Source organism: Electrophorus electricus, chromosome 2 (genome assembly GCF_041902795.1).
Source record: "Electrophorus electricus isolate QZ-2024a chromosome 2, ASM4190279v1, whole genome shotgun sequence".
NCBI classification, from domain to species: domain Eukaryota; kingdom Metazoa; phylum Chordata; class Actinopteri; order Gymnotiformes; family Gymnotidae; genus Electrophorus; species Electrophorus electricus.
Window position 1 is genome coordinate 32894605 of NC_137498.1, and position 27989 is coordinate 32922593.

A 27989-nucleotide genomic window follows, 5' to 3' on the forward strand; every position below is an offset into this window, starting at 1 on the left:
CGGTTTGGTCTAACAGGCGAATGTGTTGGTTAGTATGATGTCTTATACATCGCAAAGCAAGGTTGATATGTACTGGGTAAATCAGCTGGAAATGTATTAGAAGACAGGCCAACAACACAGTCAGCCATGATTAAAGCTCAGTGACGAGTGAGCTCGAGAGACTGTTTTATTATCATTTTAGAGGGAAAGGAAAAAAGGCACTAGATGTTTGAGAGCTTCAGAACATGAAGAAAATCAGCTGACAACAGTGGTGAAAAAAACACTGGTGAAAACGGTGGTGAAAAAAACAGAAAGCAAAGCTGCATAGAATGCTCAAGGAAAACAAATTTGTAAGATAGTTTTTAATTTTGCTTCACCATTTAGCAGATTTGAAATGCTACAGCTGTGGAAATGTCAGTGGTAAATAAAAGCTTTCATCACAGAATATTCCAACTTATGAATTCTGAAAAATATTATCCTCCTTGATCTTTACCAGAGACATGACAACCTGTATTTGAATGGTTTCTGTTATGCTACTCTATTATGGTTTTAGCACACAGAGTTGAAAATAGAGGAACTATAAAGAATATATATCATTTTAGAGGTTATTTTACCAGTGTCATTTTGGGTCTACCTTTTTTACTATATGGTTTCAAGCAAATGTTTTGGGTACAGTAATCATCATCTTTGCCTCACATCATCTATGCCTCATAAGTACTACATAAGTACGACATTCTTATCATGCTAAAAATATGTATTTATCAGAACCCATGACTCAGAAACTGAATTACCCTGGTGTTTTTAGCAACATGCTCCACCTGCCCTATCAGGTGAGCTACTGGGGATCATAAGCCACTCCATGTGATCATTGATGCCTTCTATAAAGTATAACAGTAAAATAAATTTGCCAGCTGGAAGTGTTCAGGAGCTAGAATTTAAAGCCCATGAGGTTGCATATGTTCACCCTACCTATCAAAACTAAAAAACACATTGAAAACCAAAACACAAAACTTGAAAATGTATTCTCATATACATATTTTTATTCCAAAAGAGTGATAATATTACAGCACGTCAGTATGTGTGAGGCATAGCAACAGCTAGCAATCAAATGTGTGCTGATGAGTACGTCAAATAATGAGTACATCAAATGTTACATTACTATGCCTCCTGGTAAGAGAGTGTGAAAGCAGAGAACACAGCAAAGATGAAGGTCTAATTGCAGAACTTTAGAAGGTGCTGTGTGCTCACCATTCAAGCCTGAAACTACTGAGATGCACCCAGGTCTATATTTATCCTGCAGGAGAAAGCAGCATCAGAGTGCATGGCTTTGCATACTGATTACTCCCTGTTTTCATCTTGACTCTGGTCTAAGAAATGAGCAATTTATCAGCATTTTCCTGGTAAACTTAAATGAACTCTGAATCAACATAGAATATGGTTTCAGGGCCATATAAATAAGTATTGCTGTCACAGCCTGCGCTATTATACATTTTAATTTTTTTTTTTCCTTCATATACATTGATGAATAAATGGGTACCTTAAGTGTAACATTATAAAATTGATCTTTCCTCTTTTATGCTGTCTGAACATTGCTGCCCGAACAATGCTTCTTTTTTTGTCAATTTTAGATTTGTTTATAAAGTACAGGAAAAATAATCCTTTCAATACTGCTAAAATATTCTGTTCTTGGTCTGGTTGTTCCACTTACCCTGAGGGAATCTAATTGGCTATCCAGTAGCTTATGCCCCGAGGGCTGCTGTACCTATGTGCACACAAGGCTGGTTGGAATGTTTCATTAGCTATTCTATCTGTAGTGCTATTCTGCTCTCTGCTGTGAGTTAGAAAATGCCTCAGATATCACACTCGCAGTTCAGCAGCAGATTGATGGGCTCTTAATTAACTTTTCCTCTCACACTAAAGAGCCATACCACACTGTTGGAATTCTCAAACATGGCAATTTTATTTTTGGTGATACAGAATCTGATACAGAGTTGCAAAGAAAAATGAACAATACTAAGGGTTTGTTAGTTGTTTTAGAGAACAATATATTGGTTCAGATACAACAAAACTACCAGTATTTCTAACATTTGGGTCAGCTTTTGATCTATCAAGACATTTTCCCATAACAATTGTGCTGCAGACTCATCTGCATGTAAGGGTTACGAGCACATTGTATGCAGTTTCCGATGACCTCCTGCTTATTTAATTCAGCTGATGAAGCATGGCTGGTGTTCTACCATGATGAGCTGCAGGGGAGGAGCTATGAGCTGCAGCTCACATGGATAAGATCCAGACGTTCTGCAGAGTAATAAGGCAGAACTCCAGCACCACTCTTATTGAATCATTCATTACATTTGCTGCTGTGACCTCTGCCATGCTGCTAGTTAGACCAACAGCTCGTGCTACTAACAGAGCAGCTGCATAAGACACATTTTGAATGTTGTAACCATCCTCATGATTTCCTGCAAATGCACTTAATGTAAATAGAAATTTTACATTATGTCAAATGTTGAAGACATGTATTTCTGTGCTGAAAACGTAATGCAAATGTAATTGCCTCTCCTCTCTTTGCAAGACTGATTTTTGATTTGTTGTCAGATGCCATTACCTCCAGGAGTGAGGAGTGGCTGCATGGTGCAGGTGCTTATACTTAGTAATCAAATAAATGGAGCAGCTGAATCTTCCCTTCAATTCTAATCAGATTAGACTTTCCATTTAATATTTGTGCAAAAGGGCAGCAAATTGAGCAGCAAGACATATCCAGAAAAGCTCATTTGGATTACTAAATGTATGTTGTGGAGAGGAAGATCAAAGTGGAATGGTATGAGAAATTCACATACAAGTATGTTTACTCAGTTCAACAAATTTCAGGTACTCTTGCCACACTCTTGAGCTCTCTTTGGTTTGGACCTGACACATACTACTCTGAGACATACCTGCCTCTTTTGAGAGAACTGTGCCTTGGAATATCTCTTTAGCACTTAATATATAATAATTAGCAGATATTAAAGTTGGACATTTTAATTGCAGAAACTATTCAGTTATAATAATAATATACTGAACAATAATTTGCCCTTGATCATTCCCATTGATTCTTATTTGTCTGGGCTATACTAGTTGATTGAAGTGAAGTTAGTAAAGTTACATCCTATAACAAATCTCTGCTATCCCTTCCTTCATTTCTGACATGGGTCCAAGCAGTGCCAGCAGCCAATTCTGGGAGGCAGCCATATGAAGAGATGTGTATGCATCTTAATCAGGCAGAGTGGTTTTAGTAATGGTCCTACTGATCACCACCTTATAAAAACCTCTTGAAATCTGGCCCTCTCTTTATGTGGAAGAGGAGCGCAGGGACGTGTAGTATGCATCTTAATGTGGAAGAGTGTAAGGTAATGATTAAAACTGCTGTACCTCAAGTTAAGATCCATGCAAACAGGCTTATTTCATACATGTTCCTGCCATTAAAATGCCCTATGACCTTGAAAATAAGTGTGAGAAAGTTCAATAGACCAGGATTTGCTTAAAGGAAAAATCTACTCTTAAACAAACATGTAGTATTTGCTTATCTTGTCATTGTCATTCATGATCTTTAGAGAGATCATGTGTCATAGTGTAAAGCTCCCAATTACACCCCTCATTTTCAGTAACTTATTTTAGCTTGTTTTCATTCACTTTTTGATTCCACAGCACCACTCCCATAATAAAACTGAATTCATATTGGTTGTAACCTATACTAGACACTGTAGGCTGCATTTCAAAGAAGACAATCATACTGTAAACTGGGCCAGAGTACCCACATCTCTGTTCATTTAGTCCTTTAATTCTGGATGTTACTGCATGAAAAATTAAACATTTGCTGGTCATGGTTTGTCCATGATGAACACTTTTCTTGCAGTTGCCTTGGTATTACATCACTGTTGCTTCGTATGTAGAAGTTTGCTCTCTGAACTCTTAGAAGGAATGTGTGGATTTAAGAATCAAGTGAGAACATAGGTAAAGTGGCTCTTAAGCTAATTTGTCTCCAGGATTCCAATAGTTTGAGACTGTTATAGCAATATAAATCAGACAAGTCCCCATTCTACATAAGACAAAATTGCACTAATTAACTAGGTTCCATAATTTTTCTACCCCAATTCTTTTACAGTAAAATGGATAATCACAATGTATAGAGAGAGAAAAAAAAAAAAAAACAACTTAGTAGTACAAACAATTTCAGAAGGAAATCTCTTGCCAGTGCAACACCAATGAGAAATATGTACCTAAAGTGGCCAGCTATTGTCTTTTAACTGCATGTATAGCACTCAATTTCATGTTATAATTCATCCCATGGAGAAAATGCCAGTAAAATATTTACAATGTAATAATTATTAACAATGAAAGGAAAAAAGTTAAAAAGGTGGCAGAAAATTAAATTACATTTAAAAAAACAAACACACAAATAAAGACATCTAAAGGATAGTGAAACAAGCAATCTGGAATGAAAGCACAGTCAGTGTCAAAACATCATGAGCTTAATCATCCAGAGCAGCCCCTGCACCCACAGTGACTGCACTCAATGATGCGACCCTGCAGGGACAGATAAAATGAGAAACCTATTAACAGGTAGAACGTAATTACTGAAATATCTGTTACACTCAAACAACAGTGACTGCCATGATCACACCATAAATATTCCACAATATGGAAAGAATAAACATGAGTCTAGAAAACTCATTATAAGTTTAAACATGAACTGACTCACCACTTCAAGCTTGCTTTTGGGCACCCGACATATGCAATTTGTTCCAAAGTTGGTGTCACGGGTCTGAATGCAACGAAGACAGCACAGATTTTCGTACCCCTGCTTTTTCCATTTTGCAATTAGATTCTTGTCTGCGTAGCCCTCTTTTATGCAGTATTCATAAAGCTCTGAGGACCAAAAAAAACATTTAGTAGTTATCATTCTTGCTTCATCAAGAACTATTAAGCAGATATAGCCATGTAATTCAAAGCTTCTAAGCGGTGAAGAGTGCATAATTAAAACGTTACCTCTGCTTATGGTCTTTCTTTTGTAAAAGAGGTCGAATATATAGCGGCTTCGCTGGTGATGAAGTCTGAAAATAGGCCAAAGGCACTCGACTTTCCTTTTACCCTCATGAGGTTCCGTTTCAGCTGTAGATTATAATAATAATTATTATTATTATTATTATTATTATTATTATTATTATTGACAGCAGTACAGCATTATACATAACTGTAAAACCGTAAAATAAGAAATGGTGACTAAAATAGACGGATATATTAGGTATACCTTAGCTAGCCATGTTGAATACATATAAACAAATATCAACAAACAATAGCAACAAAGCTAACGCTAGCTAACTAACGAGTTAGCTAAAACTACGAAAAGAAAAGTCAAAATCTAAACCAGAACATACCTTCCCTCATTTTCTGATCCAGTTCATCAAGAGTAGGCTCAATAAGCTCCCAAGCGTCTGGGGGTGGTTTCTTACTTCTTTTTACTTTAGGCATGACTTCAATTTAATAGTAAATAACACAAAAGAGATTCACTAGCTGTTGTATAAAGCCTGCTATACTAGCGTTTCGTCTCTCTTCACTTACGTCACTACACAGGTCCTACTTGTTTTGCAGTGTCTCAAAAATATAGGCGGGCAAGCTGGCCTTTCCAAAAATCCTAAAAAATAATATTAAATATTTTGGTATTTGTGTCATTCCAAACCGATCTAACTCAGCACAACAATACTATGCCGATGTCATGCTTAAACACGCGTTTTAAATTCAACTAAAGTGTTGCTCCCCGTCTACACATATTGCATCAGATTAGGTGTCTCGAATAGTGCCTGTCTGAATTAAAGAATAAACACGATAACGGGTAATTGAATGTGTTTTCCAGCTGGTTTTGCTGTCATTGGTGGATTTTGGTTTTGTATTTTCAAGAGAATCGGAAATTAATATTGATTTCATTTGTACTCCATTTTAATTGTAATTACTTTTAGCAATTGATAATTCCCATTTACAGTGACAGTTGGATATATGAAACTTACAGTTAGCAATTTATCCAACAAGCTATAGCTAGCCGTAGCTTTACTGTAATGAGACATATAGTGTCTCGGGTTCTCTTGCCGCACTCTTGAGCTCTCCTTTGTTTGACACATACTACTCTGAGACATACCCACATCTTTTGAGAAAACTGTGCCTTGGAATATCATTTTACCAGTTATTTCACTTATTCAGAGGCTTGTGATTTTGTCACTTCGGCTCTGTTTCACTCACTTTGCGTTTATTTGCTGTACATTTAATGATTTATCAAATAAGCCTTATAAACATTGCTTGAGGGTTATATACTATTAAGATAATGTCAGTGGATGAATCCTTGAGGTTCAATTTTAATTACAATCTCCATTTTATCATTCTACTTAAATTGTAATTGCAGAAGAAAATAATTGATATTGTTTATTTATTCACCTCCAGTCTAATGTGTTTACATGGTTAATTGGGCTTCTCTTTGTCTCATACATTTTAATTAAACATTTTAGGTCAGCAAGACATTTGTTTCTGTCAATCACGCTTACTTCATAGTTGAAAACTATAATTATTAGCAGACGTGAAAGTCGGACATTTTAATTGCAGAAACTATTCATTTATAATAATAATAATATACTGAACAATAATTTGCCCTTGATCATTCCCATTGATTCTTATTTGTCTGGGCTATACTAGTTGATTGAAGTGCAGTTAGTAAAGTTACATCCTGTAATAAATCTCTGCTATCCCTGCCTTCATCTCTGACATGGGTCCAAGCAGTGCCAGCAGCCAATTCTGGGAGGCAGCCATATGAAGAGATGTGTATGCATCTTAATCAGGCAGAGTTGTTTTAGTAATGGTCTTAGTAATCACCACCTTATAAAAAGCTCATGAAATCTGGCCCTCTCTTTATGTGGAAGAGGAGCGCAGGGACGTGTGGTATGCATCTTAATGTGGAAGAGTGTAAGGTAATGATTAAAACTGCTGTACCTCAAGTTAAGATCCATGCAAACAGGCCTATTTCATACATGTTCCTGCCATTAAAATGCCCTATGACCTTGAAAATAAGTGTGAGAAAGTTCAATAGACCAGGATTTGCTTAAAGGAAAAATCTCTTAAACAAACATGTAGTATTTGCTTATCTTGTCATTGTCATTCATGATCTTTAGAGAGATCATGTGTCATAGTGTAAAGCTCCCAATTACACCCCTCATTTTCAGTAACTTATTTTAGCTTGTTTTCATTCACTCTTTTTGATTCCACAGCACTACTCCCACAATAAAACTAAATTCATATTAGTTGTAACCTATACTAGACACTGTAGGTTGCATTTCAAAGAAGACACAATGATTCTACAAACTGGGCCAGAGTACCCACATCTCGGTTCATTTAGGCCTTTAATTCTGGATGTGTTACTGCATGAAAAATTAAACATTTGCTGTGCATGGTTTGTCCATGATGAACACTTTTCGTGCAGTTATCTTAGTATTACATCACTGTTGCCTCACACGTAGCAGTTTTGCTCTCCGAACTCTTAGGAGGAATCAAGTGAGAACATAGGTGAAGTGGTGCTTAAGCCAATTTGTCTCCAGGATTCCAATAGTTTGAGACTGTTATAGCAATATAAATCAGACAAGTCCCCATTCTACATAAGACAAAAGTGCACTAATTAACCAGGTTCCACAATTTTTCTACCCCAATTCTTTTACAGTAAAATGGATAATCACAATGTATAGGAAAAAACAAACAAACAAACTTAGTAGTACAAACACTTTCGGAAGGAAATCTCTTTTGCCAGTACAACACCAATGAGAAATATGTACCTAAAGTGGCCAGCTATTGTCTTTTAACTGCATGTATAGCACTCAATTTCATGTTATAATTCATCCCATGGAGAAAATGCCAGTAAATTATTTACAATGTAATAATTATTAACAATGAAAGGAAAAAAGTTCAAAAGGTGGCAGAAAATTAAATTACATTTTTTTAAAAACAACAACAAAAAAAAACACACAAATAAAGACATCCAAAGGATAGTGAAACAAGCAATCTGGAATGAAAGCACAGTCAGTGTCAAAACATCATGAGCTTAATCATCCAGAGCAGCCCCTGCACCCACAGTGACTGCACTCAATGATGCGACCCTGCAGGGACAGATAAAATGAGAAACCTATTAACAGGTAGAACGTAATTACAGAAATATCTGTTACACTCAAACAACAGTGACTGCCATGATCACACCATAAATATTCCACAATATGGAAAGAATAAACATGAGTCTAGAAAACTCATTATAAGTTTAAAAATGAACTGACTCACCACTTCAAGCTTGCTTTTGGGCACCCGACATATGCAATTTGTTCCAAAGTTAGTGTCACGGGTCTGAATGCAACGAAGACAGCACAGATTTTCGTACCCCTGCTTTTTCCATTTTGCAATTAGATTCTTGTCTGCGTAGCCCTCTTTTATGCAGTATTCATAAAGCTCTGAGGACAAAAAAAAAACATTTAGTAGTTATTATTCTTGCTTCATCAAGAACTATTAAACAGATATAGCCATGTAATTCAAAGCTTCTAAGCGGTGAAGAGTGCATAATTAAGACGTTACCTCTGCTTATGGCCTTTCTTTTGTAAAAGAGGTCGAATATATAGCGGCTTCGCTGGTGATGCAGTCTGAAAATAGGCCAAAGGGACTCGACTTTCCTTTTACCCTCATGAGGTTCCGTTTCAGCTGTAGATTATTATTATTATTATTATTATTATTATTATTATTATTATTATTATTATTGACAGCGGAACAGCATTATACATAACTGTAGAACAGTAAAATAAGAAATGGTGACTAAAATAGACGAATATATTAAGTATAACTTGGCTAGCTAGGTTGAATACATATAAATACCAACAGACGTTAGCAACAAAGCTAACAATAGCTAGCTAACGAATAAGCTAAAACCACGGAAAAAAGTCTAACTCTAAACCTGAACATACCTTCCCTCATTTTCTGATCCAGTTCTTCAAGAGTAGGCTCAATAAGCTCCCAAGCGTCTGGGGGTGGTTTCTTACTTCTTCTTACTTTAGGCATGACTTCAATTTAGTAGTAAATAACACAAAAGAGATTCACTAGCTGCTGTATAAAGCCTGCTATACTAGCGTTTCGTCTCTCTTCTTTTACGTCACTACACAGGTCCTATTTGTTTTGCAGTGTCTCACAAATATAGGCGGGCAAGCTGGCCTTTCCAAAAATCCTAAAAAATAATATTAAATATTTTGGTATTTGTGTCATTTCAAACCGATCTAACTCAGCACAACAATATTATACCGATGTCATGCTTAAACACGCGTTTTAAATTCAACTAAAGTGTTGCTCCCCGTCTATCCATATTGTATCAGATTAGGTGTCTCGAATAGTGCCTGTCTGAGTTAAAGCATAAACACGATAACGGGTAATTGAATGTGTTTTCCAGCTGGTTTTGCTGTCATTGGTGGATTTTGGTTTTGTATTTTCAAGAGAATCGGAAATTAATATTGATTTCGTTTGTACTCCATTTTAATTGTAATTACTTTTAGCAATTGATAATTCCCATTTACAGTGACAGTTGGATATATGAAACTTACAGTTAGCAATTTATCCAACAAGCTATAGCTAGCCGTAGCTTTACTGTAATGAGACATATAGTGTCTCGGGTTCTCTTGCCACACTCTTGAGCTCTCCTTTGTTTGACACACTACTCTGAGACATACCCACATCTTTTGAGAAAACTGTGCCTTGGAATATCATTTTACCACTTATTTCACTTATTCAGAGGCTTGTGATTTTGTCACTTCGGCTCTGTTTCACTCACTTTGCGTTTATTTGCTGTACATTTAATGATTTATCAAATAAGCCTTATAAACATTGCTTGAGGGTTATATACTATTAAGATAATGTCAGTGGATGAATCCTTGAGGTTCAATTTTAATTACAATCTCCATTTTATCATTCTACTTAAATTGTAATTGCAGAAGAAAATAATTGATATTGTTTATTTATTCACCTCCAGTCTAATGTGTCTACATGGTTAATTGGGCTTCTCTTTGTCTCATACATTTTAATTAAACATTTTAGGTCAGCAAGACATTTGTTTCTGTCAATCACACTTACTTCATAGTTGAAAACTAATTATTAGCAGACGTGAAAGTCGGACATTTTAATTGCAGAAACTATTCATTTATAATAATAATATACTGAACAATAATTTGCCCTTGATCATTCCCATTGATTCTTATTTGTCTGGGCTATACTAGTTGATTGAAGTGCAGTTAGTAAAGTTACATCCTGTAATAAATCTCTGCTATCCCTTCCTTCATCTCTGACATGGGTCCAAGCAGTGCCAGCAGCCAATTCTGGGAGGCAGCCATATGAAGAGATGTGTATGCATCTTAATCAGGCAGAGTTGTTTTAGTAATGGTCTTAGTAATCACCACCTTATAAAAAGCTCATGAAATCTGGCCCTCTCTTTATGTGGAAGAGGAGCGCAGGGACGTGTGGTATGCATCTTAATGTGGAAGAGTGTAAGGTAATGATTAAAACTGCTGTACCTCAAGTTAAGATCCATGCAAACAGGCCTATTTCATACATGTTCCTGCCATTAAAATGCCCTATGACCTTGAAAATAAGTGTGAGAAAGTTCAATAGACCAGGATTTGCTTAAAGGAAAAATCTCTTAAACAAACATGTAGTATTTGCTTATCTTGTCATTGTCATTCATGATCTTTAGAGAGATCATGTGTCATAGTGTAAAGCTCCCAATTACACCCCTCATTTTCAGTAACTTATTTTAGCTTGTTTTCATTCACTCTTTTTGATTCCACAGCACTACTCCCACAATAAAACTAAATTCATATTAGTTGTAACCTATACTAGACACTGTAGGTTGCATTTCAAAGAAGACACAATGATTCTACAAACTGGGCCAGAGTACCCACATCTCGGTTCATTTAGGCCTTTAATTCTGGATGTGTTACTGCATGAAAAATTAAACATTTGCTGTGCATGGTTTGTCCATGATGAACACTTTTCGTGCAGTTATCTTAGTATTACATCACTGTTGCCTCACACGTAGCAGTTTTGCTCTCCGAACTCTTAGGAGGAATCAAGTGAGAACATAGGTGAAGTGGTGCTTAAGCCAATTTGGCTCCAGGATTCCAATAGTTTGAGACTGTTATAGCAATATAAATCAGACAAGTCCCCATTCTACATAAGACAAAATTGCACTAATTAACCAGGTTCCACAATTTTTCTACCCCAATTCTTTTACAGTAAAATGGATAATCACAATGTATAGGAAAAAACAAACAAACAAACTTAGTAGTACAAACACTTTCGGAAGGAAATCTCTTTTGCCAGTACAACACCAATGAGAAATATGTACCTAAAGTGGCCAGCTATTGTCTTTTAACTGCATGTATAGCACTCAATTTCATGTTATAATTCATCCCATGGAGAAAATGCCAGTAAATTATTTACAATGTAATAATTATTAACAATGAAAGGAAAAAAGTTCAAAAGGTGGCAGAAAATTAAATTACATTTTTTTAAAAACAACAACAAAAAAAAACACACAAATAAAGACATCCAAAGGATAGTGAAACAAGCAATCTGGAATGAAAGCACAGTCAGTGTCAAAACATCATGAGCTTAATCATCCAGAGCAGCCCCTGCACCCACAGTGACTGCACTCAATGATGCGACCCTGCAGGGACAGATAAAATGAGAAACCTATTAACAGGTAGAACGTAATTACAGAAATATCTGTTACACTCAAACAACAGTGACTGCCATGATCACACCATAAATATTCCACAATATGGAAAGAATAAACATGAGTCTAGAAAACTCATTATAAGTTTAAAAATGAACTGACTCACCACTTCAAGCTTGCTTTTGGGCACCCGACATATGCAATTTGTTCCAAAGTTAGTGTCACGGGTCTGAATGCAACGAAGACAGCACAGATTTTCGTACCCCTGCTTTTTCCATTTTGCAATTAGATTCTTGTCTGCGTAGCCCTCTTTTATGCAGTATTCATAAAGCTCTGAGGACAAAAAAAAAACATTTAGTAGTTATTATTCTTGCTTCATCAAGAACTATTAAACAGATATAGCCATGTAATTCAAAGCTTCTAAGCGGTGAAGAGTGCATAATTAAGACGTTACCTCTGCTTATGGCCTTTCTTTTGTAAAAGAGGTCGAATATATAGCGGCTTCGCTGGTGATGCAGTCTGAAAATAGGCCAAAGGGACTCGACTTTCCTTTTACCCTCATGAGGTTCCGTTTCAGCTGTAGATTATTATTATTATTATTATTATTATTATTGACAGCGGAACAGCATTATACATAACTGTAGAACAGTAAAATAAGAAATGGTGACTAAAATAGACGAATATATTAAGTATAACTTGGCTAGCTAGGTTGAATACATATAAATACCAACAGACGTTAGCAACAAAGCTAACAATAGCTAGCTAACGAATAAGCTAAAACCACGGAAAAAAGTCTAACTCTAAACCTGAACATACCTTCCCTCATTTTCTGATCCAGTTCTTCAAGAGTAGGCTCAATAAGCTCCCAAGCGTCTGGGGGTGGTTTCTTACTTCTTCTTACTTTAGGCATGACTTCAATTTAGTAGTAAATAACACAAAAGAGATTCACTAGCTGCTGTATAAAGCCTGCTATACTAGCGTTTCGTCTCTCTTCTTTTACGTCACTACACAGGTCCTATTTGTTTTGCAGTGTCTCACAAATATAGGCGGGCAAGCTGGCCTTTCCAAAAATCCTAAAAAATAATATTAAATATTTTGGTATTTGTGTCATTTCAAACCGATCTAACTCAGCACAACAATATTATACCGATGTCATGCTTAAACACGCGTTTTAAATTCAACTAAAGTGTTGCTCCCCGTCTATCCATATTGTATCAGATTAGGTGTCTCGAATAGTGCCTGTCTGAGTTAAAGCATAAACACGATAACGGGTAATTGAATGTGTTTTCCAGCTGGTTTTGCTGTCATTGGTGGATTTTGGTTTTGTATTTTCAAGAGAATCGGAAATTAATATTGATTTCGTTTGTACTCCATTTTAATTGTAATTACTTTTAGCAATTGATAATTCCCATTTACAGTGACAGTTGGATATATGAAACTTACAGTTAGCAATTTATCCAACAAGCTATAGCTAGCCGTAGCTTTACTGTAATGAGACATATAGTGTCTCGGGTTCTCTTGCCACACTCTTGAGCTCTCCTTTGTTTGACACACTACTCTGAGACATACCCACATCTTTTGAGAAAACTGTGCCTTGGAATATCATTTTACCACTTATTTCACTTATTCAGAGGCTTGTGATTTTGTCACTTCGGCTCTGTTTCACTCACTTTGCGTTTATTTGCTGTACATTTAATGATTTATCAAATAAGCCTTATAAACATTGCTTGAGGGTTATATACTATTAAGATAATGTCAGTGGATGAATCCTTGAGGTTCAATTTTAATTACAATCTCCATTTTATCATTCTACTTAAATTGTAATTGCAGAAGAAAATAATTGATATTGTTTATTTATTCACCTCCAGTCTAATGTGTCTACATGGTTAATTGGGCTTCTCTTTGTCTCATACATTTTAATTAAACATTTTAGGTCAGCAAGACATTTGTTTCTGTCAATCACACTTACTTCATAGTTGAAAACTAATTATTAGCAGACGTGAAAGTCGGACATTTTAATTGCAGAAACTATTCATTTATAATAATAATATACTGAACAATAATTTGCCCTTGATCATTCCCATTGATTCTTATTTGTCTGGGCTATACTAGTTGATTGAAGTGCAGTTAGTAAAGTTACATCCTGTAATAAATCTCTGCTATCCCTTCCTTCATCTCTGACATGGGTCCAAGCAGTGCCAGCAGCCAATTCTGGGAGGCAGCCATATGAAGAGATGTGTATGCATCTTAATCAGGCAGAGTTGTTTTAGTAATGGTCTTAGTAATCACCACCTTATAAAAAGCTCATGAAATCTGGCCCTCTCTTTATGTGGAAGAGGAGCGCAGGGACGTGTGGTATGCATCTTAATGTGGAAGAGTGTAAGGTAATGATTAAAACTGCTGTACCTCAAGTTAAGATCCATGCAAACAGGCCTATTTCATACATGTTCCTGCCATTAAAATGCCCTATGACCTTGAAAATAAGTGTGAGAAAGTTCAATAGACCAGGATTTGCTTAAAGGAAAAATCTCTTAAACAAACATGTAGTATTTGCTTATCTTGTCATTGTCATTCATGATCTTTAGAGAGATCATGTGTCATAGTGTAAAGCTCCCAATTACACCCCTCATTTTCAGTAACTTATTTTAGCTTGTTTTCATTCACTCTTTTTGATTCCACAGCACTACTCCCACAATAAAACTAAATTCATATTAGTTGTAACCTATACTAGACACTGTAGGTTGCATTTCAAAGAAGACACAATGATTCTACAAACTGGGCCAGAGTACCCACATCTCGGTTCATTTAGGCCTTTAATTCTGGATGTGTTACTGCATGAAAAATTAAACATTTGCTGTGCATGGTTTGTCCATGATGAACACTTTTCGTGCAGTTATCTTAGTATTACATCACTGTTGCCTCACACGTAGCAGTTTTGCTCTCCGAACTCTTAGGAGGAATCAAGTGAGAACATAGGTGAAGTGGTGCTTAAGCCAATTTGGCTCCAGGATTCCAATAGTTTGAGACTGTTATAGCAATATAAATCAGACAAGTCCCCATTCTACATAAGACAAAATTGCACTAATTAACCAGGTTCCACAATTTTTCTACCCCAATTCTTTTACAGTAAAATGGATAATCACAATGTATAGGAAAAAACAAACAAACAAACTTAGTAGTACAAACACTTTCGGAAGGAAATCTCTTTTGCCAGTACAACACCAATGAGAAATATGTACCTAAAGTGGCCAGCTATTGTCTTTTAACTGCATGTATAGCACTCAATTTCATGTTATAATTCATCCCATGGAGAAAATGCCAGTAAATTATTTACAATGTAATAATTATTAACAATGAAAGGAAAAAAGTTCAAAAGGTGGCAGAAAATTAAATTACATTTTTTTAAAAACAACAACAAAAAAAAACACACAAATAAAGACATCCAAAGGATAGTGAAACAAGCAATCTGGAATGAAAGCACAGTCAGTGTCAAAACATCATGAGCTTAATCATCCAGAGCAGCCCCTGCACCCACAGTGACTGCACTCAATGATGCGACCCTGCAGGGACAGATAAAATGAGAAACCTATTAACAGGTAGAACGTAATTACAGAAATATCTGTTACACTCAAACAACAGTGACTGCCATGATCACACCATAAATATTCCACAATATGGAAAGAATAAACATGAGTCTAGAAAACTCATTATAAGTTTAAAAATGAACTGACTCACCACTTCAAGCTTGCTTTTGGGCACCCGACATATGCAATTTGTTCCAAAGTTAGTGTCACGGGTCTGAATGCAACGAAGACAGCACAGATTTTCGTACCCCTGCTTTTTCCATTTTGCAATTAGATTCTTGTCTGCGTAGCCCTCTTTTATGCAGTATTCATAAAGCTCTGAGGACAAAAAAAAAACATTTAGTAGTTATTATTCTTGCTTCATCAAGAACTATTAAACAGATATAGCCATGTAATTCAAAGCTTCTAAGCGGTGAAGAGTGCATAATTAAGACGTTACCTCTGCTTATGGCCTTTCTTTTGTAAAAGAGGTCGAATATATAGCGGCTTCGCTGGTGATGCAGTCTGAAAATAGGCCAAAGGGACTCGACTTTCCTTTTACCCTCATGAGGTTCCGTTTCAGCTGTAGATTATTATTATTATTATTATTATTATTGACAGCGGAACAGCATTATACATAACTGTAGAACAGTAAAATAAGAAATGGTGACTAAAATAGACGAATATATTAAGTATAACTTGGCTAGCTAGGTTGAATACATATAAATACCAACAGACGTTAGCAACAAAGCTAACAATAGCTAGCTAACGAATAAGCTAAAACCACGGAAAAAAGTCTAACTCTAAACCTGAACATACCTTCCCTCATTTTCTGATCCAGTTCTTCAAGAGTAGGCTCAATAAGCTCCCAAGCGTCTGGGGGTGGTTTCTTACTTCTTCTTACTTTAGGCATGACTTCAATTTAGTAGTAAATAACACAAAAGAGATTCACTAGCTGCTGTATAAAGCCTGCTATACTAGCGTTTCGTCTCTCTTCTTTTACGTCACTACACAGGTCCTATTTGTTTTGCAGTGTCTCACAAATATAGGCGGGCAAGCTGGCCTTTCCAAAAATCCTAAAAAATAATATTAAATATTTTGGTATTTGTGTCATTTCAAACCGATCTAACTCAGCACAACAATATTATACCGATGTCATGCTTAAACACGCGTTTTAAATTCAACTAAAGTGTTGCTCCACGTCTACCCATATTGTATCAGATTAGGTGTCTCGAATAGTGCCTGTCTGAGTTAAAGCATAAACACGATAACGGGTAATTGAATGTGTTTTCCAGCTGGTTTTGCTGTCATTGGTGGATTTTGGTTTTGTATTTTCAAGAGAATCGGAAATTAATATTGATTTCGTTTGTACTCCATTTTAATTGTAATTACTTTTAGCAATTGATCATTCCCATTTACAGTGACAGTTGGATATATGAAACTTACAGTTAGCAATTTATCCAACAAGCTATAGCTAGCCGTAGCTTTACTGTAATGAGACATATAGTGTCTCGGGTTCTCTTGCCACACTCTTGAGCTCTCCTTTGTTTGACACACTACTCTGAGACATACCCACATCTTTTGAGAAAACTGTGCCTTGGAATATCATTTTACCACTTATTTCACTTATTCAGAGGCTTGTGATTTTGTCACTTCGGCTCTGTTTCATTCACTTTGCGTTTATTTGCTGTACATTTAATGATTTATCAAATAAGCCTTATAAACATTGCTTGAGGGTTATATACTATTAAGATAATGTCAGTGGATGAATCCTTGAGGTTCAATTTTAATTACAATCTCCATTTTATCATTCTACTTAAATTGTAATTGCAGAAGAAAATAATTGATATTGTTTATTTATTCACCTCCAGTCTAATGTGTCTACATGGTTAATTGGGCTTCTCTTTGTCTCATACATTTTAATTAAACATTTTAGGTCAGCAAGACATTTGTTTCTGTCAATCACACTTACTTCATAGTTGAAAACTAATTATTAGCAGACGTGAAAGTCGGACATTTTAATTGCAGAAACTATTCATTTATAATAATAATATACTGAACAATAATTTGCCCTTGATCATTCCCATTGATTCTTATTTGTCTGGGCTATACTAGTTGATTGAAGTGCAGTTAGTAAAGTTACATCCTGTAATAAATCTCTGCTATCCCTTCCTTCATCTCTGACATGGGTCCAAGCAGTGCCAGCAGCCAATTCTGGGAGGCAGCCATATGAAGAGATGTGTATGCATCTTAATCAGGCAGAGTTGTTTTAGTAATGGTCTTAGTAATCACCACCTTATAAAAAGCTCATGAAATCTGGCCCTCTCTTTATGTGGAAGAGGAGCGCAGAGACGTGTGGTATGCATCTTAATGTGGAAGAGTGTAAGATAATGATTAAAACTGCTGTACCTCAAGTTAAGATCCATGCAAACAGGCCTATTTCATACATGTTCCTGCCATTAAAATGCCCTATGACCTTGAAAATAAGTGTGAGAAAGTTCAATAGACCAGGATTTGCTTAAAGGAAAAATCTCTTAAACAAACATGTAGTATTTGCTTATCTTGTCATTGTCATTCATGATCTTTAGAGAGATCATGTGTCATAGTGTAAAGCTCCCAATTACACCCCTCATTTTCAGTAACTTATTTTAGCTTGTTTTCATTCACTCTTTTTGATTCCACAGCACTACTCCCACAATAAAACTAAATTCATATTAGTTGTAACCTATACTAGACACTGTAGGTTGCATTTCAAAGAAGACACAATGATTCTACAAACTGGGCCAGAGTACCCACATCTCGGTTCATTTAGGCCTTTAATTCTGGATGTGTTACTGCATGAAAAATTAAACATTTGCTGTGCATGGTTTGTCCATGATGAACACTTTTCGTGCAGTTATCTTAGTATTACATCACTGTTGCCTCACACGTAGCAGTTTTGCTCTCCGAACTCTTAGGAGGAATCAAGTGAGAACATAGGTGAAGTGGTGCTTAAGCCAATTTGGCTCCAGGATTCCAATAGTTTGAGACTGTTATAGCAATATAAATCAGACAAGTCCCCATTCTACATAAGACAAAATTGCACTAATTAACCAGGTTCCACAATTTTTCTACCCCAATTCTTTTACAGTAAAATGGATAATCACAATGTATAGGAAAAAACAAACAAACAAACTTAGTAGTACAAACACTTTCGGAAGGAAATCTCTTTTGCCAGTACAACACCAATGAGAAATATGTACCTAAAGTGGCCAGCTATTGTCTTTTAACTGCATGTATAGCACTCAATTTCATGTTATAATTCATCCCATGGAGAAAATGCCAGTAAATTATTTACAATGTAATAATTATTAACAATGAAAGGAAAAAAGTTCAAAAGGTGGCAGAAAATTAAATTACATTTTTTTAAAAACAACAACAAAAAAAAACACACAAATAAAGACATCCAAAGGATAGTGAAACAAGCAATCTGGAATGAAAGCACAGTCAGTGTCAAAACATCATGAGCTTAATCATCCAGAGCAGCCCCTGCACCCACAGTGACTGCACTCAATGATGCGACCCTGCAGGGACAGATAAAATGAGAAACCTATTAACAGGTAGAACGTAATTACAGAAATATCTGTTACACTCAAACAACAGTGACTGCCATGATCACACCATAAATATTCCACAATATGGAAAGAATAAACATGAGTCTAGAAAACTCATTATAAGTTTAAAAATGAACTGACTCACCACTTCAAGCTTGCTTTTGGGCACCCGACATATGCAATTTGTTCCAAAGTTAGTGTCACGGGTCTGAATGCAACGAAGACAGCACAGATTTTCGTACCCCTGCTTTTTCCATTTTGCAATTAGATTCTTGTCTGCGTAGCCCTCTTTTATGCAGTATTCATAAAGCTCTGAGGACAAAAAAAAAACATTTAGTAGTTATTATTCTTGCTTCATCAAGAACTATTAAACAGATATAGCCATGTAATTCAAAGCTTCTAAGCGGTGAAGAGTGCATAATTAAGACGTTACCTCTGCTTATGGCCTTTCTTTTGTAAAAGAGGTCGAATATATAGCGGCTTCGCTGGTGATGCAGTCTGAAAATAGGCCAAAGGGACTCGACTTTCCTTTTACCCTCATGAGGTTCCGTTTCAGCTGTAGATTATTATTATTATTATTATTATTATTGACAGCGGAACAGCATTATACATAACTGTAGAACAGTAAAATAAGAAATGGTGACTAAAATAGACGAATATATTAAGTATAACTTGGCTAGCTAGGTTGAATACATATAAATACCAACAGACGTTAGCAACAAAGCTAACAATAGCTAGCTAACGAATAAGCTAAAACCACGGAAAAAAGTCTAACTCTAAACCTGAACATACCTTCCCTCATTTTCTGATCCAGTTCTTCAAGAGTAGGCTCAATAAGCTCCCAAGCGTCTGGGGGTGGTTTCTTACTTCTTCTTACTTTAGGCATGACTTCAATTTAGTAGTAAATAACACAAAAGAGATTCACTAGCTGCTGTATAAAGCCTGCTATACTAGCGTTTCGTCTCTCTTCTTTTACGTCACTACACAGGTCCTATTTGTTTTGCAGTGTCTCACAAATATAGGCGGGCAAGCTGGCCTTTCCAAAAATCCTAAAAAATAATATTAAATATTTTGGTATTTGTGTCATTTCAAACCGATCTAACTCAGCACAACAATATTATACCGATGTCATGCTTAAACACGCGTTTTAAATTCAACTAAAGTGTTGCTCCACGTCTACCCATATTGTATCAGATTAGGTGTCTCGAATAGTGCCTGTCTGAGTTAAAGCATAAACACGATAACGGGTAATTGAATGTGTTTTCCAGCTGGTTTTGCTGTCATTGGTGGATTTTGGTTTTGTATTTTCAAGAGAATCGGAAATTAATATTGATTTCGTTTGTACTCCATTTTAATTGTAATTACTTTTAGCAATTGATCATTCCCATTTACAGTGACAGTTGGATATATGAAACTTACAGTTAGCAATTTATCCAACAAGCTATAGCTAGCCGTAGCTTTACTGTAATGAGACATATAGTGTCTCGGGTTCTCTTGCCACACTCTTGAGCTCTCCTTTGTTTGACACACTACTCTGAGACATACCCACATCTTTTGAGAAAACTGTGCCTTGGAATATCATTTTACCACTTATTTCACTTATTCAGAGGCTTGTGATTTTGTCACTTCGGCTCTGTTTCATTCACTTTGCGTTTATTTGCTGTACATTTAATGATTTATCAAATAAGCCTTATAAACATTGCTTGAGGGTTATATACTATTAAGATAATGTCAGTGGATGAATCCTTGAGGTTCAATTTTAATTACAATCTCCATTTTATCATTCTACTTAAATTGTAATTGCAGAAGAAAATAATTGATATTGTTTATTTATTCACCTCCAGTCTAATGTGTCTACATGGTTAATTGGGCTTCTCTTTGTCTCATACATTTTAATTAAACATTTTAGGTCAGCAAGACATTTGTTTCTGTCAATCACACTTACTTCATAGTTGAAAACTAATTATTAGCAGACGTGAAAGTCGGACATTTTAATTGCAGAAACTATTCATTTATAATAATAATATACTGAACAATAATTTGCCCTTGATCATTCCCATTGATTCTTATTTGTCTGGGCTATACTAGTTGATTGAAGTGCAGTTAGTAAAGTTACATCCTGTAATAAATCTCTGCTATCCCTTCCTTCATCTCTGACATGGGTCCAAGCAGTGCCAGCAGCCAATTCTGGGAGGCAGCCATATGAAGAGATGTGTATGCATCTTAATCAGGCAGAGTTGTTTTAGTAATGGTCTTAGTAATCACCACCTTATAAAAAGCTCATGAAATCTGGCCCTCTCTTTATGTGGAAGAGGAGCGCAGAGACGTGTGGTATGCATCTTAATGTGGAAGAGTGTAAGATAATGATTAAAACTGCTGTACCTCAAGTTAAGATCCATGCAAACAGGCCTATTTCATACATGTTCCTGCCATTAAAATGCCCTATGACCTTGAAAATAAGTGTGAGAAAGTTCAATAGACCAGGATTTGCTTAAAGGAAAAATCTCTTAAACAAACATGTAGTATTTGCTTATCTTGTCATTGTCATTCATGATCTTTAGAGAGATCATGTGTCATAGTGTAAAGCTCCCAATTACACCCCTCATTTTCAGTAACTTATTTTAGCTTGTTTTCATTCACTCTTTTTGATTCCACAGCACTACTCCCACAATAAAACTAAATTCATATTAGTTGTAACCTATACTAGACACTGTAGGTTGCATTTCAAAGAAGACACAATGATTCTACAAACTGGGCCAGAGTACCCACATCTCGGTTCATTTAGGCCTTTAATTCTGGATGTGTTACTGCATGAAAAATTAAACATTTGCTGTGCATGGTTTGTCCATGATGAACACTTTTCGTGCAGTTATCTTAGTATTACATTACTGTTGCCTCACACGTAGCAGTTTTGCTCTCCGAACTCTTAGGAGGAATCAAGTGAGAACATAGGTGAAGTGGTGCTTAAGCCAATTTGTCTCCAGGATTCCAATAGTTTGAGACTGTTATAGCAATATAAATCAGACAAGTCCCCATTCTACATAAGACAAAATTGCACTAATTAACCAGGTTCCACAATTTTTCTACCCCAATTCTTTTACAGTAAAATGGATAATCACAATGTATAGGAAAAAACAAACAAACAAACTTAGTAGTACAAACACTTTCGGAAGGAAATCTCTTTTGCCAGTACAACACCAATGAGAAATATGTACCTAAAGTGGCCAGCTATTGTCTTTTAACTGCATGTATAGCACTCAATTTCATGTTATAATTCATCCCATGGAGAAAATGCCAGTAAATTATTTACAATGTAATAATTATTAACAATGAAAGGAAAAAAGTTCAAAAGGTGGCAGAAAATTAAATTACATTTTTTTAAAAACAACAACAAAAAAAACACACAAATAAAGACATCCAAAGGATAGTGAAACAAGCAATCTGGAATGAAAGCACAGTCAGTGTCAAAACATCATGAGCTTAATCATCCAGAGCAGCCCCTGCACCCACAGTGACTGCACTCAATGATGCGACCCTGCAGGGACAGATAAAATGAGAAACCTATTAACAGGTAGAACGTAATTACAGAAATATCTGTTACACTCAAACAACAGTGACTGCCATGATCACACCATAAATATTCCACAATATGGAAAGAATAAACATGAGTCTAGAAAACTCATTATAAGTTTAAAAATGAACTGACTCACCACTTCAAGCTTGCTTTTGGGCACCCGACATATGCAATTTGTTCCAAAGTTAGTGTCACGGGTCTGAATGCAACGAAGACAGCACAGATTTTCGTACCCCTGCTTTTTCCATTTTGCAATTAGATTCTTGTCTGCGTAGCCCTCTTTTATGCAGTATTCATAAAGCTCTGAGGACAAAAAAAAAACATTTAGTAGTTATTATTCTTGCTTCATCAAGAACTATTAAACAGATATAGCCATGTAATTCAAAGCTTCTAAGCGGTGAAGAGTGCATAATTAAGACGTTACCTCTGCTTATGGCCTTTCTTTTGTAAAAGAGGTCGAATATATAGCGGCTTCGCTGGTGATGCAGTCTGAAAATAGGCCAAAGGGACTCGACTTTCCTTTTACCCTCATGAGGTTCCGTTTCAGCTGTAGATTATTATTATTATTATTATTATTATTATTATTGACAGCGGAACAGCATTATACATAACTGTAGAACAGTAAAATAAGAAATGGTGACTAAAATAGACGAATATATTAAGTATAACTTGGCTAGCTAGGTTGAATACATATAAATAAATACCAACAGACGTTAGCAACAAAGCTAACAATAGCTAGCTAACGAATTAGCTAAAACCACGGAAATAAGTCAAACTCTAAACCTGAACATACCTTCCCTCATTTTCTGATCCAGTTCTTCAAGAGTAGGCTCAATAAGCTCCCAAGCGTCTGGGGGTGGTTTCTTACTTCTTCTTACTTTAGGCATGACTTCAATTTAGTAGTAAATAACACAAAAGAGATTCACTAGCTGCTGTATAAAGCCTGCTATACTAGCGTTTCGTCTCTCTTCTTTTACGTCACTACACAGGTCCTATTTGTTTTGCAGTGTCTCACAAATATAGGCGGGCAAGCTGGCCTTTCCAAAAATCCTAAAAAATAATATTAAATATTTTGGTATTTGTGTCATTTCAAACCGATCTAACTCAGCACAACAATATTATACCGATGTCATGCTTAAACACGCGTTTTAAATTCAACTAAAGTGTTGCTCCCCGTCTACACATATTGTATCAGATTAGGTGTCTCGAATAGTGCCTGTCTGAGTTAAAGCATAAACACGATAACGGGTAATTGAATGTGTTTTCCAGCTGGTTTTGCTGTCATTGGTGGATTTTGGTTTTGTATTTTCAAGAGAATCGGAAATTAATATTGATTTCGTTTGTACTCCATTTTAATTGTAATTACTTTTAGCAATTGATAATTCCCATTTACAGTGACAGTTGGATATATGAAACTTACAGTTAGCAATTTATCCAACAAGCTATAGCTAGCCGTAGCTTTACTGTAATGAGACATATAGTGTCTCGGGTTCTCTTGCCACACTCTTGAGCTCTCCTTTGTTTGACACATACTACTCTGAGACATACCCACATCTTTTGAGAAAACTGTGCCTTGGAATATCATTTTACCACTTATTTCACTTATTCAGAGGCTTGTGATTTTTCACTTCGGCTCTGTTTCAATCACTTTGCGTTTATTTGCTGTACATTTAATGATTTATCAAATAAGCCTTATAAACATTGCTTGAGGGTTATATACTATTAAGATAATGTCAGTGGATGAATCCTTGAGGTTCAATTTTAATTACAATCTCCATTTTATCATTCTACTTAAATTGTAATTGCAGAAGAAAATAATTGATATTGTTTATTTATTCACCTCCAGTCTAATGTGTCTACATGGTTAATTGGGCTTCTCTTTGTCTCATACATTTTAATTAAACATTTTAGGTCAGCAAGACATTTGTTTCTGTCAATCACACTTACTTCATAGTTGAAAACTATAATTATTAGCAGACGTGAAAGTCGGACATTTTAATTGCAGAAACTATTCATTTATAATAATAATAATATACTGAACAATAATTTGCCCTTGATCATTCCCATTGATTCTTATTTGTCTGGGCTATACTAGTTGATTGAAGTGCAGTTAGTAAAGTTACATCCTGTAATAAATCTCTGCTATCCCTTCCTTCATCTCTGACATGGGTCCAAGCAGTGCCAGCAGCCAATTCTGGGAGGCAGCCATATGAAGAGATGTGTATGCATCTTAATCAGGCAGAGTTGTTTTAGTAATGGTCTTAGTAATCACCACCTTATAAAAAGCTCATGAAATCTGGCCCTCTCTTTATGTGGAAGAGGAGCGCAGGGACGTGTAGTATGCATCTTAATGTGGAAGAGTGTAAGGTATTGATTAAAACTGCTGTACCTCAAGTTAAGATCCATGCAAACAGGCCTATTTCATACATGTTCCTGCCATTAAAATGCCCTATGACCTTGAAAATAAGTGTGAGAAAGTTCAATAGACCAGGATTTGCTTAAAGGAAAAATCTACTCTTAAACAAACATGTAGTATTTGCTTATCTTGTCATTGTCATTCATGATCTTTAGAGAGATCATGTGTCATAGTGTAAAGCTCCCAATTACACCCCTCATTTTCAGTAACTTATTTTAGCTTGTTTTCATTCACTCTTTTTGATTCCACAGCACTACTCCCACAATAAAACTAAATTCATATTAGTTGTAACCTATACTAGACACTGTAGGTTGCATTTCAAAGAAGACACAATGATTCTACAAACTGGGCCAGAGTACCTACATCTCAGTTCATTTAGGCCTTTAATTTTTCATGCAGTAACACATCCAGAATTAAACATTTGCTGTGCATGGTTTGTCCATGATGAACACTTTTCATGCAGTTATCTTAGTATTACATCACTGTTGCCTCACACGTAGCAGTTTTGCTCTCCGAACTCTTAGGAGGAATCAAGTGAGAACATAGGTGAAGTGGTGCTTAAGCTAATTTGTCTCCAGGATTCCAATAGTTTGAGACTGTTATAGCAATATAAATCAGACAAGTCCCCATTCTACATAAGACAAAATTGCACTAATTAACCAGGTTCCATAATTTTTCTACCCCAATTCTTTTACAGTAAAATGGATAATCACAATGTATAGGAAAAAACAAACAAACAAACTTAGTAGTACAAACAATTTCAGAAGGAAATCTCTTTTGCCAGTACAACACCAATGAGAAATATGTACCTAAAGTGGCCAGCTATTGTCTTTTAACTGCATGTATAGCACTCAATTTCATGTTATAATTCATCCCATGGAGAAAATGCCAGTAAATTATTTACAATGTAATAATTATTAACAATGAAAGGAAAAAAGTTCAAAAGGTGGCAGAAAATTAAATTACATTTTTTTAAAAACAACAACAAAAAAAACACACAAATAAAGACATCCAAAGGATAGTGAAACAAGCAATCTGGAATGAAAGCACAGTCAGTGTCAAAACATTATGAGCTTAATCATCCAGAGCAGCCCCTGCACCCACAGTGACTGCACTCAATGATGCGACCCTGCAGCGACAGATAAAATGAGAAAACAATTAACAGGTAGAACGTAATTACAGAAATATCTGTTACACTCAAACAACAGTGACTGCCATGATCACACCATAAATATTCCACAATATGGAAAGAATAAACATGAGTCTAGAAAACTCATTATAAGTTTAAAAATGAACTGACTCACCACTTCAAGCTTGCTTTTGGGCACCCGACATATGCAATTTGTTCCAAAGTTGGTGTCACGGGTCTGAATGCAACGAAGACAGCACAGATTTTCGTACCCCTGCTTTTTCCATTTTGCAATTAGATTCTTGTCTGCGTAGCCCTCTTTTATGCAGTATTCGTAAAGCTCTGAGGACAAAAAAACATTTAGTAGTTATTATTCTTGCTTCATCAAGAACTATTAAGCAGATATAGCCATGTAATTTAAAGCTTCTATGCGGTGAAGAGTGCATAATTAAAACGTTACCTCTGCTTATGGTCTTTCTTTTGTAAAAGAGGTCGAATATATAGCGGCTTCGCTGGTGATGAAGTCTGAAAATAGGCCAAAGGGACTCGACTTTCCTTTTACCCTCATGAGGTTCCGTTTCAGCTGTAGATTATCATTATTATTGACAGTGGAACAGCATTATACATAACTGTAGAACAGTAAAATAAGAAATGGTGACTAAAATAGACGGATATATTAAGCATAACTTGGCTAGCTAGGTTGAATACATATAAATAAACACCAATAAACGTTAGCAACAAAGCTAACACTAGCTAGCTAACGAGTTAGCTAATACTACGGAAAAAAAAAAGTCAAAATCTAAACCTGAACATACCTTCCCTCATTTTCTGATCCAGTTCATCAAGAGTAGGCTCAATAAGCTCCCAAGCGTCTGGGGGTGGTTTCTTACTTCTTTTTACTTTAGGCATGACTTCAATTTAATAGTAAATAACACAAAAGAGATTCATTAGCAGCTGTATAAAGCCTGCTATACTAACGTTTTGTCTCTCTTCTTTTACGTCACTACACAGGTCCTACTTGTTTTGCAGCGTCTCAAAAAATATAGGCGGGCAAGCTGGCCTTTCCAAAAATCCTAAAAAAATAATATTAAATATTTTGGTATTTGTGTCATTTCAAACCGATCTAACTCAGCACAACAATATTATACCGATGTCATGCTTAAACACGCGTTTTAAATTCAACTAAAGTGTTGCTCCCCGTCTACACATATTGCATCAGATTAGGTGTCTCGAATAGTGCCTGTCTGAATTAAAGCATAAACACGATAACGTATAATTGAATGTGTTTTCCAGCTGGTTTTGCTGTCATTGGTGGATTTTGGTTTTGTATTTTCAAGAGAATCGGAAATTAATATTGATTTAATTTGTACTCCATTTTAATTGTAATTACTTTTAGCAATTGATAATTCCCATTTACAGTGACAGTTGGATATATGAAACTTACAGTTATCAATTTATCCAACAAGCTATAGCTAGCCGTAGCGTTACTGTAATGAGACATATAGTGTCTCGGGTTCTCTTGCCACACTCTTGAGCTCTCCTTTGTTTGACACATACTACTCTGAGACATACCCACATCTTTTGAGAAAACTGTGCCTTGGAATATCATTTTACCACTTATTTCACTTATTCAGAGGCTTGTGATTTTTCACTTCGGCTCTGTTTCAATCACTTTGCGTTTATTTGCTGTACATTTAATGATTTATCAAATAAGCCTTATAAACATTGCTTGAGGGTTATATACTATTAAGATAATGTCAGTGGATGAATCCTTGAGGTTCAATTTTAATTACAATCTCCATTTTATCATTCTGCTTAAATTGTAATTGCAGAAGAAAATAATTGATAGGTTATTTATTCACCTCCAGTCTAATGTGTCTATGTGGTTAATTGGGCTTCTCTTTGTCTCATACATTTTAATTAAACATTTTAGGTCAGCAAGACATTTGTTTCTGTCAATCACACTTA

General features: G+C 35.7%; 7 protein-coding genes across 7 annotated transcripts; all 7 read right to left on the reverse strand.

The window, feature by feature from the left end:
* Positions 1 to 3779: 3779 nt before the first annotated feature.
* On the reverse strand, positions 3780 to 5709 carry LOC118241869 (protein BUD31 homolog). The gene is made up of 4 exons (XM_035529225.2): positions 5397 to 5709; positions 5008 to 5130; positions 4721 to 4887; positions 3780 to 4545 (listed from the first exon to the last, which is right to left on the reverse strand). The coding sequence occupies exons 1-4, from the start codon at positions 5488 to 5490 to the stop codon at positions 4495 to 4497; spliced, it is 435 nt and encodes a 144-aa protein (XP_035385118.1). The 5' UTR covers positions 5491 to 5709; the 3' UTR covers positions 3780 to 4494.
* A 1674-nt stretch (positions 5710 to 7383) lies between these two features.
* On the reverse strand, positions 7384 to 9186 carry LOC118241868 (protein BUD31 homolog). The gene is made up of 4 exons (XM_035529224.2): positions 8994 to 9186; positions 8611 to 8733; positions 8323 to 8489; positions 7384 to 8147 (listed from the first exon to the last, which is right to left on the reverse strand). The coding sequence occupies exons 1-4, from the start codon at positions 9085 to 9087 to the stop codon at positions 8097 to 8099; spliced, it is 435 nt and encodes a 144-aa protein (XP_035385117.1). The 5' UTR covers positions 9088 to 9186; the 3' UTR covers positions 7384 to 8096.
* Positions 9187 to 10973: 1787 nt separating this feature from the next.
* Positions 10974 to 12755, reverse strand: LOC118241867 (protein BUD31 homolog). The gene is made up of 4 exons (XM_035529223.2): positions 12563 to 12755; positions 12201 to 12323; positions 11913 to 12079; positions 10974 to 11737 (listed from the first exon to the last, which is right to left on the reverse strand). The coding sequence occupies exons 1-4, from the start codon at positions 12654 to 12656 to the stop codon at positions 11687 to 11689; spliced, it is 435 nt and encodes a 144-aa protein (XP_035385116.1). The 5' UTR covers positions 12657 to 12755; the 3' UTR covers positions 10974 to 11686.
* A 1787-nt stretch (positions 12756 to 14542) lies between these two features.
* On the reverse strand, positions 14543 to 16321 carry LOC118241794 (protein BUD31 homolog). Its single transcript, XM_035528783.2, has 4 exons — positions 16129 to 16321; positions 15770 to 15892; positions 15482 to 15648; positions 14543 to 15306 (listed from the first exon to the last, which is right to left on the reverse strand). The coding sequence occupies exons 1-4, from the start codon at positions 16220 to 16222 to the stop codon at positions 15256 to 15258; spliced, it is 435 nt and encodes a 144-aa protein (XP_035384676.1). The 5' UTR covers positions 16223 to 16321; the 3' UTR covers positions 14543 to 15255.
* Positions 16322 to 18108: 1787 nt separating this feature from the next.
* Positions 18109 to 19887, reverse strand: LOC118241795 (protein BUD31 homolog). The gene is made up of 4 exons (XM_035528785.2): positions 19695 to 19887; positions 19336 to 19458; positions 19048 to 19214; positions 18109 to 18872 (listed from the first exon to the last, which is right to left on the reverse strand). Exons 1-4 carry the CDS (start codon positions 19786 to 19788, stop codon positions 18822 to 18824), a joined length of 435 nt encoding a protein of 144 aa, XP_035384678.1. The 5' UTR covers positions 19789 to 19887; the 3' UTR covers positions 18109 to 18821.
* Positions 19888 to 21674: 1787 nt separating this feature from the next.
* LOC118241898 (protein BUD31 homolog) lies at positions 21675 to 23460 on the reverse strand. The gene is made up of 4 exons (XM_035529409.2): positions 23270 to 23460; positions 22901 to 23023; positions 22613 to 22779; positions 21675 to 22437 (listed from the first exon to the last, which is right to left on the reverse strand). The coding sequence occupies exons 1-4, from the start codon at positions 23361 to 23363 to the stop codon at positions 22387 to 22389; spliced, it is 435 nt and encodes a 144-aa protein (XP_035385302.1). The 5' UTR covers positions 23364 to 23460; the 3' UTR covers positions 21675 to 22386.
* A 1798-nt stretch (positions 23461 to 25258) lies between these two features.
* LOC118241899 (protein BUD31 homolog) lies at positions 25259 to 27141 on the reverse strand. Its single transcript, XM_035529410.2, has 4 exons — positions 26837 to 27141; positions 26482 to 26604; positions 26197 to 26363; positions 25259 to 26021 (listed from the first exon to the last, which is right to left on the reverse strand). The coding sequence occupies exons 1-4, from the start codon at positions 26928 to 26930 to the stop codon at positions 25971 to 25973; spliced, it is 435 nt and encodes a 144-aa protein (XP_035385303.1). The 5' UTR covers positions 26931 to 27141; the 3' UTR covers positions 25259 to 25970.
* Positions 27142 to 27989: the final 848 nt, after the last annotated feature.

What these genes read in the sequence shown, in the direction of transcription:
- LOC118241869 (XM_035529225.2), bottom strand. Translation starts at nt 5,490, where the DNA reads ATGCCTAAAGTAAAAAGAAGTAAGAAACCACCCCCAGACGCTTGGGAG. An exon ending in GGATCAGAAAATGAGGGAAG is followed by an intron (nt 5,131 to 5,396) that starts GTATGTTCTGGT and finishes TATAATCTACAG; the next exon opens with CTGAAACGGAACCTCATGAG. An exon ending in CCAAAAGCAAGCTTGAAGTG is followed by an intron (nt 4,546 to 4,720) that starts GTGAGTCAGTTC and finishes CTGTCCCTGCAG; the next exon opens with GGTCGCATCATTGAGTGCAG.
- LOC118241868 (XM_035529224.2), bottom strand. Translation starts at nt 9,087, where the DNA reads ATGCCTAAAGTAAGAAGAAGTAAGAAACCACCCCCAGACGCTTGGGAG. An exon ending in GGATCAGAAAATGAGGGAAG is followed by an intron (nt 8,734 to 8,993) that starts GTATGTTCAGGT and finishes AATAATCTACAG; the next exon opens with CTGAAACGGAACCTCATGAG. An exon ending in AAGAAAGGCCATAAGCAGAG is followed by an intron (nt 8,490 to 8,610) that starts GTAACGTCTTAA and finishes TTTTGTCCTCAG; the next exon opens with AGCTTTATGAATACTGCATA.
- LOC118241867 (XM_035529223.2), bottom strand. Translation starts at nt 12,656, where the DNA reads ATGCCTAAAGTAAGAAGAAGTAAGAAACCACCCCCAGACGCTTGGGAG. An exon ending in GGATCAGAAAATGAGGGAAG is followed by an intron (nt 12,324 to 12,562) that starts GTATGTTCAGGT and finishes AATAATCTACAG; the next exon opens with CTGAAACGGAACCTCATGAG. An exon ending in CCAAAAGCAAGCTTGAAGTG is followed by an intron (nt 11,738 to 11,912) that starts GTGAGTCAGTTC and finishes CTGTCCCTGCAG; the next exon opens with GGTCGCATCATTGAGTGCAG.
- LOC118241794 (XM_035528783.2), bottom strand. Translation starts at nt 16,222, where the DNA reads ATGCCTAAAGTAAGAAGAAGTAAGAAACCACCCCCAGACGCTTGGGAG. An exon ending in AAGAAAGGCCATAAGCAGAG is followed by an intron (nt 15,649 to 15,769) that starts GTAACGTCTTAA and finishes TTTTGTCCTCAG; the next exon opens with AGCTTTATGAATACTGCATA. An exon ending in CCAAAAGCAAGCTTGAAGTG is followed by an intron (nt 15,307 to 15,481) that starts GTGAGTCAGTTC and finishes CTGTCCCTGCAG; the next exon opens with GGTCGCATCATTGAGTGCAG.
- LOC118241795 (XM_035528785.2), bottom strand. Translation starts at nt 19,788, where the DNA reads ATGCCTAAAGTAAGAAGAAGTAAGAAACCACCCCCAGACGCTTGGGAG. An exon ending in GGATCAGAAAATGAGGGAAG is followed by an intron (nt 19,459 to 19,694) that starts GTATGTTCAGGT and finishes AATAATCTACAG; the next exon opens with CTGAAACGGAACCTCATGAG. An exon ending in CCAAAAGCAAGCTTGAAGTG is followed by an intron (nt 18,873 to 19,047) that starts GTGAGTCAGTTC and finishes CTGTCCCTGCAG; the next exon opens with GGTCGCATCATTGAGTGCAG.
- LOC118241898 (XM_035529409.2), bottom strand. Translation starts at nt 23,363, where the DNA reads ATGCCTAAAGTAAGAAGAAGTAAGAAACCACCCCCAGACGCTTGGGAG. An exon ending in GGATCAGAAAATGAGGGAAG is followed by an intron (nt 23,024 to 23,269) that starts GTATGTTCAGGT and finishes AATAATCTACAG; the next exon opens with CTGAAACGGAACCTCATGAG. An exon ending in CCAAAAGCAAGCTTGAAGTG is followed by an intron (nt 22,438 to 22,612) that starts GTGAGTCAGTTC and finishes CTGTCCCTGCAG; the next exon opens with GGTCGCATCATTGAGTGCAG.
- LOC118241899 (XM_035529410.2), bottom strand. Translation starts at nt 26,930, where the DNA reads ATGCCTAAAGTAAAAAGAAGTAAGAAACCACCCCCAGACGCTTGGGAG. An exon ending in GGATCAGAAAATGAGGGAAG is followed by an intron (nt 26,605 to 26,836) that starts GTATGTTCAGGT and finishes GATAATCTACAG; the next exon opens with CTGAAACGGAACCTCATGAG. An exon ending in AAGAAAGACCATAAGCAGAG is followed by an intron (nt 26,364 to 26,481) that starts GTAACGTTTTAA and finishes TTTTGTCCTCAG; the next exon opens with AGCTTTACGAATACTGCATA.